Source organism: Cyphellophora attinorum, assembly GCF_001299255.1.
Source record: "Cyphellophora attinorum strain CBS 131958 chromosome Unknown Contig2, whole genome shotgun sequence".
NCBI lineage: Eukaryota > Fungi > Ascomycota > Eurotiomycetes > Chaetothyriales > Cyphellophoraceae > Cyphellophora > Cyphellophora attinorum.
The window spans coordinates 232,849-246,795 of record NW_017253230.1 but is presented as its reverse complement, the minus strand read 5'-3'; the positions used below and the strand labels follow the sequence as shown (position 1 = coordinate 246,795).

Sequence of the window (13,947 nt, the reverse complement as noted above, 5' to 3'; positions counted from 1 at the left end):
CGGCATGTGCTTGACAACCTTGTTGCTCTCCATCAGGGTTGAGGCTCTTGAAGCCCGCCCTGATGAATGCTTTCGTCGGCGACGTGCGCGGTGTCGATGCCGCTGGAGTTCAAGGCCATGAAGCCCGCCCTAATGAGACTATCGCCCCCAAATCGATCGCCAGCAATCTGCCAGTAGAACAGTCCAGCCAGTCCTTTGCCTCGTGCATACTCGGCCTTCTTGGTGACGCTGTCCTTGCTGTCGTAGGTGATAAGCTCGCCGTCCCCATAAGCATAGACCGCAACGGCCGCGGGATCGTAGACTTCTTGCATGCCGGGCAGTGGAAGATCCTTCACCAAGTATGCTTCCTGTCGCCCAGTCCCTTGGAAGGGCCGACGGAGACCGTCTGTAGATTCGAAAGTTCTGCCGTACAAAGGTATACCAAGCATGATTTTCGCCGCAGGGAGGCCTCTGTCGATGACATATTGGACACCGGCATTCCCACTTCCGCCACTTTCACCAGTACTTGCGTATAATTGGGCCTGATGGCCAGTCACTCCAGGTCCCCAGTGAGCGCCCACGAAATCGTATGCCATGAGGTTGAGGGCGTCGATTTGTTTAGCAAGCGCAGCGAGAGGAATGAATTCCAGGACCCATTCGCCGGCTGGTAAGGCAGTGCTAAGGCGGTATGGCTGGGGCAAGACCTGACGAAGTCGGGTCATGAGCTCGAGAAATTGTTGACCAGCTTCTACGCTGCGGGGGTACTCCCAGTCGATGTCGATACCGTCTAGACCATAGTACTCAACGACCTCTCGCGCTGATGTCGTGAATCGATGCATTTTGGGGGATTTTGCTAGCATGCTTTCAAATTGAGCCCTTGCGTCCTCGGTGCCACCTCAGACAGCTAGATGAACTCTGAGATTCGGAGAGTGCTTCTTCTGTTGAACCCACGAGCGAAGTCCCGAATCGTTACCCAGATGCAGGCTACCATTAGCGTCGATCGAGGCGAATGCATAGTTGACATCCGTCAGCGAGTCTGTTTTTGTGCCTTTTGGGTCAAAATCCTGCCAGGCTGGCCAGTATCCCATGTTTGCAAAAGTGCGGTGGAGGGCTCCCGGAGACGTCATGTTGGTGAGGCTGTTCAAGCTGTTTGCGGTGGAGGTGGTAGTGTTTCTAAATTGATTGAATTGTGTTGGAAGAGCGGTCGCCAAAGAGATGCTGACGAGAGTGGTCAACATGTAGAAGGTGCCACGCACACCCCAGCCTTGCATCTTGGAAGGCATTGATCTGTCGCAGGTTAAGTCGCACCTTACCGCCGTTGAATGCGATTTTTGCAGGGTAACAAGTAGGTTGATTGGAAGAACAATCAGGGAGCCCTCTGCGACAGTCATTCACATCCAGCGAGCAATACCTACGTTCGAAATCTCAGTGTCATTGGGCAGCCGCCATCAATTGCGCAAAGCCATCATGTGTGAAACGAAGCTAAAGGCAAGACCGGCTCATTCATCATGTCGCCTCCCTTCATCAGGCTGATAGGTCGGCTGAATCAGCGGAATGGCTTTGGATCAAACACAACGCAACAAGTGCAATGAGGTCCAGTAATCACAGGCAAAGTGGAAGAGAGAGTGAAAGCAAGTCCGCTACAACCCTCGAGCTGCGAGAAGGTTCCTTGGCAGCTTAGGTAAACGGGCCTCTTGCCTACGAGTCAAGCAACCCCAGATATCGATTGCGACTTACTCGCTGCAGCACATTACACTCCATTCAACCTTCACAACTCGCCATCCTTCACAACCTCTGTCGTTACTGCCTCAACCTACAGATCTCACGCCACCCGCGTGCTAAGTTTCGATCCATAGTACCATAGTATCTGAGCACGACCTCGAATTCTCGCCCACCATGGCGACCATAACCACAACCACCACATTACCCGCAGCCACCACCACCGCAATAAACACCATCCTCACACACAACACCACATCCACAACACCCCAGCCCCCGCCGACCTACAATTTCTCCTTCCTCCCCTTCCTGCGCACCCAAGGTCTCGCCTCCCTCGCCTCCACCACCCCCGTCTGCCCCGCCTGGCAGACCAAAGCCGGCTGCCCACTCGGCCGCAAATGCCCCAACCGCCACCCGACACCCACGCAATCCTTCACCTCCGGCTACCACCACTTCGGCCGCAACAACGACACCTACGTCTGCAAACACTGGCTCAAAGGCCTCTGCAAAAAGGGCGATGCCTGCGACTACCTCCACGAGTACAACCTGCGCAAAATGTCGGAATGCCAGTTCTGGAACGTGCATGGGTACTGTCAGAACGGTGACGAGTGTCTGTATGTGCACGTCAAAGAGGGCAGTAAGTTGCCCATGTGCGAGGACTACAACAAGGGGTTCTGTGCAGCGGGGCCGCGATGCACGAAGCGGCATGTCAGGCGGAAGTTGTGCGAGTTCTATATGGCGGGGTTCTGCCCGGATGGCCCGGAGTGTAGGAACGGGGTGCACTTGAAGACCGGAGGGAAGATTGGGGAGAGCGAGGAGGAGAGGAAGAGGAGTGAGAAGAATAAGGAGTTGGAGAGGAGAGAGGAGGAGAGTAAGAAGGAGTTTGGGTGGCGGAGTAAGCAGAGAGGTGGGAGAAGTGGTGGGAGGTGGAGGGAGAAGGGCGGAAGGAACGATCGGCGAAGAGATGGTTGATGCGATTGGAGACGAGATACGCCCACGGATTTGTGACGTTCGCCAACACACGACAGGCGGCCTTACATGGATTACAGAACAACAGCCGCAAATGTTCATGCCACTACTTGCTCAGGAAGGAGCGATGGACATTCCTCGGGCTGAACATCATACAGAGGCCGCATTCCTCGTGGCAGTTGGGGCCGGTCACGCACGGAAATTACAGTTTCAGACTGTTAGCAAACTCAGCTAACATCGCAGCATATCCCAACGGACAACAACCCGAGCGCACAAGGTCGACGCAGGAGCCTCCCAACATGGTGTTGCAGCTCATGACAGAATTTGGTGAAGCTGAAGCTCTTGTCGAAGCCCATCAGCAAGCATACGAGAATATGATCAGCAACTCTAACTTCGTGCATCTTTGCCAACAGTATGGGTCTCGCAACCTGAATGAGACCGACGTCTTGTCGTCCCTGAAGCTCGCCCATGACCGGTTGTGCAATACGACCTAAATACTACGTCGATGTTATGGCAATCTCTTTGTCCGAGACACGACTTTCCCAAAGCGCGGCCTTTGTGCCCACCTCGACACAACAAAGCGCCTTGGTCTAAATACTCTTCCCAGTCGCAGCTACAAATCATGTCGTCCACCAACGTGCCCTCTACACCTACCGCGCCATCACAGTCATCACCAGGATGGCACGAACTTTAAGCACAAAGCTCGTCTGGACCCCTGAGGGCCTACAATGGCTCTACCCATGGCAAATCCCACCTCCAAGCCGCTCCACCATCGGAGCACAAAGCCTCTACCATATCACACTGCAGCAAACGATCAAACACATGCTCCAAGACGATCAAGCCCTCGAAGCGTTCTATTCCTTACCGTGGACGATCCAAGCTGACATATGGCCTCATTACGCGCGGCAGGAAACTCGTCTTGAAAGGTTCGCGCAGGCACATGCGGAATATGTCAGGATGCAAGCACGACTTGAAGCTCAGGCGAAGGGTCCCCGGCGCCAGAAGAGGCAGAAGCAGAAGCGTTTCGTGGTTGTTGAGGATGACGATATGAGGTTGTGCAAGCAGTGAACGTACTTGCTGATTTAGTGTGGTGAAAAGAATAGTGACCAAAATTTCCATGTCTCCTGTCAAGCTTTAGGAGCAAGAGCCGGGCGTTTTCTGCAACTCGCAGCGTGATTCCACAGAGCCAGACTTGGTTAGAACTTCCACGATATATTCTTCGTAGTTTCCAAGGAGCAAGTGAGGCTCATCTCAAGCCCACCGGTCTCATCAGTCGAAGAACGATCAACCTTCAGCGCCCGCCCCAACCCAGAAATCTGTGGTAAGCAGCACCCAGGTCTGATCACGTGTTTCGTGACCAGTACTTGTGTCACCATGCTGTTTCTCCGAGCTTATTGTAGGCAACCTTTTAGGCCTCAAGCCCTTAGATGAGTGCGCCGGGCAGTAGCAGGAGATATCAAGCTCTTTGTTCAGATCGATTCCAAGCAACCCCTCTCGAAGTCAAGAGCTTAGCTCAGCCTTGCTACAGCAATTTGCACTTCTTTCAGATCGAAGTGCGCTGTACAGAGAAGTCTCGTCAGTTGTGAGGTTTCTTGATGCCAACAAGTTTGATGCTGGTCCCCAGGTAGATTATTGGTGGTGCGGATGCTGCGCAGCAACGATCCCGAGCCTCACGTGAAGTGTCCGCAAGATGCGTCAAGCCTTCTAGACCTTTACTCGGAAGTCTTTACTGCGGCCATGCGAGAGACGCATGCGATCCAGCACCTATCGTTCTTACCCGCAATGGCAACTACAGTTGGTTGGCCCATTCACAAGAAACATCAGGTACCGTAGAGCAGAACGAACACTCCTCGGCTCCTCGCCTCACCCCGCAGATGGCGGCAAGGGAATTGAATAGTGGAAGGTGCCGCAGTGCGCCTCGGTCCTCTAGTACTGGGAGCTGCTGGGGTCCTTTATCTTAGAAGATGAGTGACGGTCCACAATCTCGTAAGGGAGCTGAGATAGCTACCGCTCTCGATCTACAGCATGAAAGCAGCACGCTACCACGGGCCGCGAGACATTCGCGTAGAAGTCGTGGATGACCCTCCGCCTCCTGCATCGCATGAGGTACGACATCTCGTTGACAACCCCTGTGAAGAAAGCGTGTCTGATTTTGACCTAGGTCACTCTCGACGTCCTCTGGGGAGGCATTTGCGGCACTGATCTTCACGAATACGTCTCAGGACCCATGACCATCAACAAACCCGAGAAACCACATGGTATCACTGGAGATCATCTCCCAGTATCGTTCGGCCACGAATTCTGTGGACGCGTGTCAGCCCTACCGGATGGATACAACGGTCCTTTGAAGATGGGCACGCCGATCATGGTCGATCCACGGATCATCTGCCGTGAGTGTCCAGCGTGTACGTCTGGCCTTGACAACATCTGTCCCAATTGGGGATACATTGGTCTCAACGGTGGCGGAGGCGGTGGCGGCGGGCTTTAGTGAGAAGGTGAATGTTGAGCTTCGAATGTGTCACGAGCTGCCGGATGACGGGAGCGTGGACCTGAACAGTGTCGTGCTCTGCCAGCCGCTGACTGTCGGTCGACATGCTCTTGGGACGAGCGGTTTGACTAATTTCCAAGGCGTGAATGTGCTTGTGCTTGGAGGCGGGCCGGTCGGACTCGCAGTGGTACTGAACCTCAGAGCCAAAGGCTGTGGTGTAGGAGGCAGTGGCAGAGTGTTCATCAGCGAGCCCACCACGAAGCGGAGACAGATGATTAAGGATCTCGAGCTGAGCAGGGATGTCCTGAACCCGGTCGAGGTGAATGTGGCAGAGGTGTGCCGTGAAGCGACGGGTGGTGTTGGCGTCGATGTCGTCTTTGACTCTGCAGGGGCTGAATCTGCGATGCTGGCAGGGATGGAAAGCCTGAAGCTCAGGGGCACATATGTCAACATTGCTGGATGGAGAGAGCCGTTCAAAATTCCGATGCAATTCGCAATGTTCCGGGAGATCAACATTAAGTTCAGCCTTGGCAACAACGACGAAGACTACAGAGATGTTGTTCAAGACTTTGTTGCTGGGAAGTTTGCTGGTGCCCACAAGTTGATCACCCGTCGGCTTCCCGTGGCAGACCTGGCCGAGCACGGATTGGAAGAACTGGTAAGGAACAAGGATGACCATGTCAAAATTGTTGCCACCTGGAAAGACGACTTGCTCAGTGCGTCAAGATTGTGAGACGGAGGTGATCTAGCAGCGCGACCTAAGCGAACGATATTGTTTGTGGTTATGTTGAAGACGATGCCCGGTCGACTTGATGGGCGGTACACGAGTAGATATATCAAACCGGGACGGGGAGATCGAATAAAGTGTTGACATGGTCACACAGATGGGAATACATTCGTGGACGACCGACGAAATCTGCGTTGCATTCTGTCATCCCAGACACATACATAGTAGCAAAAGCTCTGTCCAGCCTTTTGCTAGTGGCTCAAAATCACACCCCAAGCCCGTCACTTCGACTTCTGCTTCAACCTGGAAAAACCTTTGTACCCGGTCCAATCGCTTCATTCTTGAAATGTGATCCTCAACCTTCTCCCACGAGCCCCATACATGACTTTCGCCCCAGCCACCCTCCCCATCGATCTCAGCGATAAGTCTGGTGACGTGCCCACCTCCGCTTATCGTAGTAGCCCGGGTTGCGAGTGCTCCGAGGACCACGAGAAGCGTCCAAGATGTCAACACTGGACATCTTTGGTCCAAGTTCAACGTCTACTTCCTAAGCAGACTCAAAGTGAGCGCGATGATACCTGGCAAACGTCAACCTCTCCTCCGCCTCCTCCTGCGCATTAACGTGATCATCCTCCCCAAGCTCACTCCCCTCCTCCCACATTTTCTCCAGCTCGTCATCATCATCCCCACTAACAGCCCAGAAATCCTCGCGCAATCGCTTATTGCGCATTCTGTGCTCCTCCATCGATCTCTCCTTGGACCTCTAGCCCAAAAATGCGTCTGCCGGAATTCCCCCGCTCTCAACTAACTCCCCCAAATTCCGCAGCGCCTTGTCATAATCCCACCCGTTCGCGACTAGACATTGCTCCGTCATCTTCATATTCAGCCGTGTCTCGAAGCTGAACTTCAGGCCCATCTGCTCCATTTGTAGCTGTTCAGCGGTCTTGCCGGGTTCGGGGAGGCCGAAGTTGCTGTCCGGTGGGAACTCGGGGTGGCCCTGTGTTGGGCGGGATGTGTTGGCGAATGCGAAGGGTGGTGCGGGGGAGGCTGTTCGGTCTGGGCCTCCGTTTGTGTTGGAGGGTTCGAGGGTCATGGCGTTGGCGAGGGACGAGCCACGGGTGATGGGTTGGCCGTTTATCATTTTTAGTTTGCGCCACCAGCGGATGAGTTTTTCTTTTTCGGCGATGTTTGTGTCGATTGGGTTGCCTGTTATTATCAGGTGTTCGAGGTTGCGCATGTTGTTCCGCCAGAATCTGAAGTCCTTCGTATCCTTGAGCTGGTTGTTCGATAGATCGAGGTTCTGGAGGTTGGGAAATGTGGATGGCAGAGCGATTATGTCTTGTACCGTGCCAAGCGCGTTGCCGCTGAGGGAGACGCTGACGACCATGTCCCGGCGTTTTGCGGGCGTTTCGAAGACGAATTTCTCGCACATGGTGAATATCGCGGTGAAGACTTTTGAGGCGGAGGATGTCGTCAGGCCTGCTGAGACGATGTCCGGGTCTGCGGCGAGGGATTCGAGGGTGAGATACTTCTCGGCTGCATTGTAGCGTTTCCGTACGACGTTTGTGAGAATGGCTTCTAGTTGTTGCTTCTCCGACCCAGCTTGCGTGGCGGGTTGGCCGTTCATGGAGGTGTCGCCTCCTGCTGCTGAGCCAAAGGTTTTCGTGTTATTTGCGTACCGCGGCCCGCTTGGTATTCGTGCGCCGGTCGATGGCTGTGACTGTGATTGCCTAGGTCCGGCTGGAGGATTGAAGCTGCCATTTTGTTGTTGTTGATTTTTGGGTGGTCTGGCATCCTCCACAACAATTACTCCTCCTGAAAACGTAAATCCATTCAGATGGTCGAACCGTGGTCGGTCATGGGCATTGACCTCGATTATGCAAATCGTGCCTGCATTTCCAACGTAGCGGTGACTAAGTATTGGTCGTCCCGCCTTCTTCCCTAGCCAAGAATGAAATATCTGTTGCGCTTCTGTCGGATTCTGCGAGAACTTCGGCCCTGATGCCCACCCTTTGACTGCCAATGATATCGTGCCAGTCTGTGATGGTGATTGTTGTTGATTTTGGTGATGCCCAGGTTGCGTTATGCGACTCGCGAACGACATGTTGCCTTATTTTTTTTGCGCCGGGACTCTGGCGGCAAGTCGCAGAAAGCTTAGTGGAGTGCTCCCGGAAGAGGCTTTTCGCTAGGACACACATGCACGACTGCGCAATTGATTATCGAGACGGGCGACACTGGGCGAGCTTGGCGGACAATGGAGACAGATGCGTATAGTTGTTTGACAAAGAGACAAAGGTAATCAGGCATCTTGAAGCCAAGAGGTTCAAACAGGCACCAGGTGGCCCCAGCTCGGTCACGTGATGCACATAACTTTCGCGCGACTCGAAATCGTGCAACCACGACGAAGCCTTCGTCAGTTCGCCGTAATGCCAAGCTGTGCGCGCGGAATGGTTCAAAGACTTCGCTGCTGCCCGAGGCATGAAGGAACGATGCCCTAATGCCTAGCGATTACTGCTGATAATTCAGCGGCAGGCTCGTTCCGATAGAATCTAGGAAGCAACGTTCGTCGTGTCGCGTTGAGGTCTGAAAGGATCTTCTCAATGCGCTCTACCCACGTATCTAGCCACGTGAGTACGTGTGTATCCCTCATGTGTACTCCTCGACGCTCATGGACCGTCCATCTGCAACGGCCACGCGGGCAAGCGTAAGACGCGACCGATCCGCTCAAGCACGCAATAGTTCGGCCAAAGCCGAGTGGACCGAGACAAGTAGAACAGTGCATAGATCTATCGAAGTTGCCCAGAATGGCCAGAATGGATTTACTATATCAACACAAGATATCTTTGCCTTCTAACACCAGTCCTTTGCTCCTCACCCCCTGAGCCAAGCTCATCCACCTTGCACAGTCCGTCTCAGCGATGGTCATCCTACCCCCTCCCGTACACATCGCCATCATCGGCGCCGGTCCAGCAGGTCTCGGCGCCGCCATTGCCTTGTCCCAACTCAACAACAACTCCTCCTCATTCCCACACCTCCACATCAAAATCTACGAGAAAGCTCACCTCCTCCGTGAGATCGGCGCCGGGATCCGCATCGGCTACAACTGCTGGCGGGTGCTAGAACTTCTCGGAGCAAGCCAGGATGTCCGTGGTCATCGTAAGGAGAAAGTGCTGCATCGGAATGGCTTTACTGGAGAGGTACTGCTGCGGACGGACAATACCGTTCATGGCGGGAGGGAGGTGGAGAGGAAGTACCTATGAGGGTGCGACGGACGAGGTTGCAGAGTGCTTTGGTGAGTAGGGTTGAAGAGGGGATCATCGAACTTGGAAAGCAAGTTGTGGCGTTGGAGCGCGTGCCGGTCGATCAAGGTGGTGGTGCGCGGCTAACGTTCGCGGACGGCACCTCAACTCACGCCTCTCTCGTCATCGGCGGCGACGGGATCCGCTCCATCGTCCGCCAGAGCCTCTTCCCCTCGCACAACACTCGCTTTACCGGCACCACGATCTTCCGCACCCTGATCCCCATCAGCTCCGTACAGCATATTCCCGACGTGGCCGAGGGCACGAGCTGGTGGCATGGGCCCGATGGGCATGTGTATTTGTCGCCGGTCGATGATCCTGAAGAGATAGGGTATAGGAATGCTGATGGGTGGCAAGAGAGGATGTTTGAGATAAGCTGTCGGAGGACTTTTGCAGTGGAGGAGGAGGCGGAGGAGAAGAAGTTCAGTTGGGGCGTGCCGGTGAGCAAGCAGAGGGTTGGGAGTCACTTCACGGTATATCCTCCTTCGAATCTCTGTGCACAGCTTTCCCTCAATCTCCATCAATTCACACGAAGCAAAACGTTAAGCTGATGTACATCAACGGGGACAGGACTACGACGCCCGCCCTCGCGCCGCCCAATCCGCCGTGCCCGAAGGCGCCTGGAAGGAGTTCGCCGCCTTCGCCGGACCTCGCCTAGACACCCTCATCGGATGGGACTGTGTTGCTCTGCTGGGTGATGCCAGCCATCCGCTTACCGGCGCGTTTGGGTCAGGAGCCGCTTTCGCTCTCGAAGACGCTTGGATCTTAGCGCGGGCGATCGAGTATACCCCCCTTCATCACAGCCAGCAGTCACAGCAGCAACAACTAGGTCAGGCTTTGCGGATCTTTGACGAGATTAGGAGCCCTTATTATGCTGAGATGTACCGCTTCCTCGATCTTCGAAAGCGACAAGTTCAAGCTGCGAAACAAGCCAACCCAAACCAGACGCTAGATGAGGAGATACTGACGAAGCTCGGCGGACTGGGGTTGTCGGAAGATGATAGTATGGACTGGATCTACTTCAATGACATTGAGAAGGTCTGGGAGGCTTGGGTGGCGAAGCAGGACAAGGAGCGGCAGGAGCAGCAGCAGCCGGGTGAGAGTGTGTGTGGGGATGGCATTGAGAGTATCGGGGAGGTTGTGGGGCTAGTGTTGGGTACAGGGACTGTGGTTGAGGCTGTCGCTGCGTGATAAAAACTAGGGACGTTGAAGTTTTTGGTGCCTGCTGCATGGATGTCAGATGCCTGATCAGAGTACTTGGCCGAAAGAGTTGATTGCAGCCATCATCGAGAAATATTAAAATGCGTTGATTTGCATCAGAAATCTCGGTTTCTTCTATCGCAACTTAGATTTTCTGCTTGAGGGCCAACTATCATCCAGTTGTCACCGACCAGCCTGCGCAATGAACTTCGCAAAGAAAGCCTTAAAAGCCCTCGGCTCCTGCGTCGAAAGCGTGCCCACATACTCGCTGATCATACTATCACTCATGCCCATGCTTCGCAGCTCGTTGTCGCGCAGCCAGGTCAGATACGCCTCTCCGTTCTTCTGGTACAGAGCCTTCTGCAAACCCGCTGCCTCTTGCAGCACCTGTCTTGCTTGCGCGTCTGACCGATTGAAGTTTGAATTGGATGCCATCGCCCACGATAATGGTGAGAAGCGGCTGATCATGTATCGGTCGAAGCCGGCCATCGCTGGCTGCGCAGTCGCGCCGCTTGGTTGACCGGTGGGGCCAACAACGTCGGGTCCGCCCCAAACCAGGCACATCTTGGACATGACGGTGAATGCCATTTTGGCTGTCGTGTAGTCTTCGGTATCTTTTGAAAAGTGGTCGAGTGTGCCGACGATGGTTTCGAACATAGGCTGATTCGTCTCGCTAATCAAGACTGAGCTCAGGTCATTATTCAAGATCACAGTCAAAAAGTTCAGATATTCTCGTTTCAGCTCCGCGAGCTCGATCTCGTCATCGGTACCAGCGGTTGTCGCCGAGATGCCAGCAAAGACTCTTTGTACGAGGCCTGTGAACATTGTGTCAAGGAAGCTCGAGACTTCAGATTTGAATCCGTAAATGAGCTGGTCGAGCAGCCGCAGGAACAGCGCCATCTCGTCTCTGCTGGAAGTGTCGGATAAGAGTCCGTCAACCCACTGCGGTAGCTGCTGGACCATCTGTAGTCCGACCATGCCTATCAGTCGTGGGAATGCGAAGCGTGCAGCCGTCCGAATGTGTGCCGAGGACTTGAGTGTCCCGAGCGCCAAAAGTGTAGCGTCTGAAACTCGTGAGAATGCTTGCTTCACCTCTAAGTTCGGTTCCGGCGCCGTCGAGCCTGGCATCCAGTCAGAAAAGCCTCTAGCCAAGGTTCCAAGAGCGTGGAGATCGTGATGGATCTGCAAAATAGCTTGCTCACTGCCTGCCCTGGCTTTATCTAGGTTGTTTTGTATGTCAGTAAATAGTGGCTGAATGACCGCCTGGACCAGCTGGACTTGCTTTTCTGGAGGGACATTGGTGCTCCTGCGATGCAGCCAACGCCTTCGAACAAATAGAGCTGACTTGTGAAGGCTGCGTCGAATGATGACTCTGCATCGGATGACATATCATCGTCATCGTCATTTGGAGGCTCTGCGCGAATCGTCAGGAGATCTCCCAGACTCTGTACGACTACTTCTGCAGCCGCTCCGAGATGTGACCGCAGCTGTCGTATGAACTTCTGCAGTAAGTACCAAGACCGTCTCCGGACTTTGGAGCTCGAGTGATGGGCTAATTGCAGAAATGTCTGCAAAGTGTTCTGGATGTGTTCTGTGTTATGCTCGAAGAAGGACGAGTACCGTACGCAAATCTCCATGTACTGGAGTTGTATCGCCGGGTGATTGAAGGAGCCGGTATTGACCTGCACCATCCTGAGTAACATTCGAATAAGCTTTTCGGCCGCCGGAGAATTTGGCTTGTTCTTCTGATACAAGCCACCGCCGCCTTTGGCGACCATTTCTCCCAACAAGTAGACCTCGTGGAGAGCCAGATCAAGATCTCGCCAGTTGACCTGGCTAGGACTGTTGTGAAGCTTCTCGAGCGTGTCGTGTACCAGAGCAGAAACGGCTTCGATGTACAGATCCTCATCAGACGCTGCGATAGACTGTTGTAATGATGCTAACCGCTTTCGAAGCTCCTGAAACTCTGCCTCATCGGTTTTGTCGTCATCGTCTCCCCACGATGCTGTTTCATCGTATCGCATCTTGCCGAAGATCGCTTTCAGTATGGGCAAGAGCATGACCGTCCGCTGTGGTGATGGAGGCTGCCCTTGACTTGTGCGTCTTAGGAACGCAAGTACATCGTTCATCGCGGTAAGGACGGTCGAGCAGACTTCGTCGTACTCGTCAGAGAAGAATCGCAGGACGTGGGGCAAGAAGGACGTGAGGAAACGCTCGGCCTTCGCCCACGTCTCGCCGCTACTGTTCTCATTCTCCAGTATTTTGACAATATCGACCACAACAGCGTTCACCAGCTTGGCGACAGTTTCCGCCAAATCAACGTCGTAGATAGAACTGCCCCGGCTGTCTGCAAGTGGTGGGCAAGTGATGAGTTGGGACACTACTGAATCAAGATTGAGGAAGGTGAGAAGTTGAACCTTGTCAGCAGGTGGCATTTTCTTGCTGATGGTCTCGGTAAAGACGTCGACTGCAGCATCTCTGGCCTTCTCCGAGCTTGCGCTCAGACCTGTCTGTTGGGCTCGCTCGAGTTGCTGAAATAACAACTCAATCATTGGCTGATTGACCACGAGTTGAATGTCAATCCAGCTTACCCATTTGCCGATAGCCTTGAGGCACAATTCGGCGATGAGGTCGTGACTCAATCTCCACTGATGGAGTATGTCCTGCCAAGATGCTGCGATCTTACGCACGTCTCTCTCACGAATCAGATCTTTGAGCATGTTGGCTTTGTCTTGCTCCGGGCGTGACCGTGACAGAAGTTGGTCGCCGATCTCATCATGAATGGCGTTGACGACTCGGAGGTAAAATACGGCGCCATTCGCATTGTCCCGCACCCCGGCATTCGTTGTGGTCAATGCAAGTAGGTCGTCGAAGCATGACGTCCAGTCTGTAGCGTAGAACGAGGTGAAGAGGTTCGTGACGGTTGAGGCAAGTTTGTTCTCGATCGAGGCTGTGTCTATGGTGGCAGCATCCGTCCCGGGACCATGTGTGCGCTGTAGGAATGACAATATCTGCTCTTTCACGGCGTGCAGCGCTTGCTGATCCACCAGTCCGGTCTGTATGGCATTATTCACGATTTCCAGGCAGAATACTCGCACCACTTCCGCAGGCCGTGGCTCTTGTGTAAAGATGTTCAGGCATGGCTGCCATGCGGACGGCTCTTGCCGTAGTTGATTGACGTATTCGAAGGCTTGTCGCTTGAGCTGTGGCCAGCGTTAGCTGGGATGCAACATCCGAGTGGAAAAACTTACGGTCTGATCTGCGGAGGGATCATAGCTGATGAGGATGGCGGAGACGACCTATAGCACCGGTCAGCACCAAAGCGTCCAGGTCGCTGCGACCTTCCCTACCTGTTCCTCCATTACCAGTGTTTCTCAACACACAGGACTGCGTTTGAGAACACTGGCGAGTCGATGTCACCGCATTGGGGAAATTGAGTCTGAGGCAGCACGTGCCGTTGATGTCACTCCATGTCAGAGCGACAACAAGGGCGAAGTGCTAGGTTGTGGAGGTCTTCGAGGAATAAGTCGTCAAAAACGTCCGCTTTGAGTATGTTACTGGTGCGA

The 13,947-nt window shown here is 54.0% G+C and overlaps 7 protein-coding genes across 7 annotated transcripts; 3 read left to right on the top strand and 4 right to left on the bottom strand.

The window, feature by feature from the left end:
- Positions 1–32: 32 nt before the first annotated feature.
- Positions 33–818, bottom strand: AB675_2382 (Endochitinase 1; the record flags this gene model as incomplete). Its single annotated transcript, XM_018142350.1, has 1 exon — positions 33–818. One exon carries the CDS (start codon positions 816–818, stop codon positions 33–35), a length of 786 nt encoding a protein of 261 aa, XP_018005254.1.
- Positions 819–875: 57 nt separating this feature from the next.
- On the bottom strand, positions 876–1,250 carry AB675_2381 (uncharacterized protein; the record flags this gene model as incomplete). Its single annotated transcript, XM_018142349.1, has 1 exon — positions 876–1,250. The coding sequence occupies one exon, from the start codon at positions 1,248–1,250 to the stop codon at positions 876–878; it is 375 nt and encodes a 124-aa protein (XP_018005117.1).
- A 625-nt stretch (positions 1,251–1,875) lies between these two features.
- AB675_2380 (mRNA 3'-end-processing protein YTH1) lies at positions 1,876–2,670 on the top strand (the record flags this gene model as incomplete). The annotated part of the gene is made up of 1 exon (XM_018142348.1): positions 1,876–2,670. The coding sequence occupies one exon, from the start codon at positions 1,876–1,878 to the stop codon at positions 2,668–2,670; it is 795 nt and encodes a 264-aa protein (XP_018005222.1).
- Positions 2,671–4,692: 2,022 nt separating this feature from the next.
- On the top strand, positions 4,693–5,888 carry AB675_2379 (putative diacetyl [(R)-acetoin forming] 2; the record flags this gene model as incomplete). The annotated part of the gene is made up of 3 exons (XM_018142346.1): positions 4,693–4,773; positions 4,829–5,154; positions 5,210–5,888. The coding sequence occupies 3 exons, from the start codon at positions 4,693–4,695 to the stop codon at positions 5,886–5,888; spliced, it is 1,086 nt and encodes a 361-aa protein (XP_018005129.1).
- A 541-nt stretch (positions 5,889–6,429) lies between these two features.
- AB675_2378 (mRNA export factor MEX67) lies at positions 6,430–7,986 on the bottom strand (the record flags this gene model as incomplete). The annotated part of the gene is made up of 2 exons (XM_018142345.1): positions 6,430–6,613; positions 6,692–7,986. 2 exons carry the CDS (start codon positions 7,984–7,986, stop codon positions 6,430–6,432), a joined length of 1,479 nt encoding a protein of 492 aa, XP_018004892.1.
- Positions 7,987–8,800: 814 nt separating this feature from the next.
- AB675_2377 (2-heptyl-3-hydroxy-4(1H)-quinolone synthase) lies at positions 8,801–10,372 on the top strand (the record flags this gene model as incomplete). Its single annotated transcript, XM_018142344.1, has 3 exons — positions 8,801–9,132; positions 9,183–9,654; positions 9,752–10,372. 3 exons carry the CDS (start codon positions 8,801–8,803, stop codon positions 10,370–10,372), a joined length of 1,425 nt encoding a protein of 474 aa, XP_018005060.1.
- A 192-nt stretch (positions 10,373–10,564) lies between these two features.
- Positions 10,565–13,743, bottom strand: AB675_2376 (Exportin-T; the record flags this gene model as incomplete). The annotated part of the gene is made up of 4 exons (XM_018142343.1): positions 10,565–11,591; positions 11,660–13,584; positions 13,633–13,680; positions 13,732–13,743. The coding sequence occupies 4 exons, from the start codon at positions 13,741–13,743 to the stop codon at positions 10,565–10,567; spliced, it is 3,012 nt and encodes a 1,003-aa protein (XP_018004826.1).
- Positions 13,744–13,947: the final 204 nt, after the last annotated feature.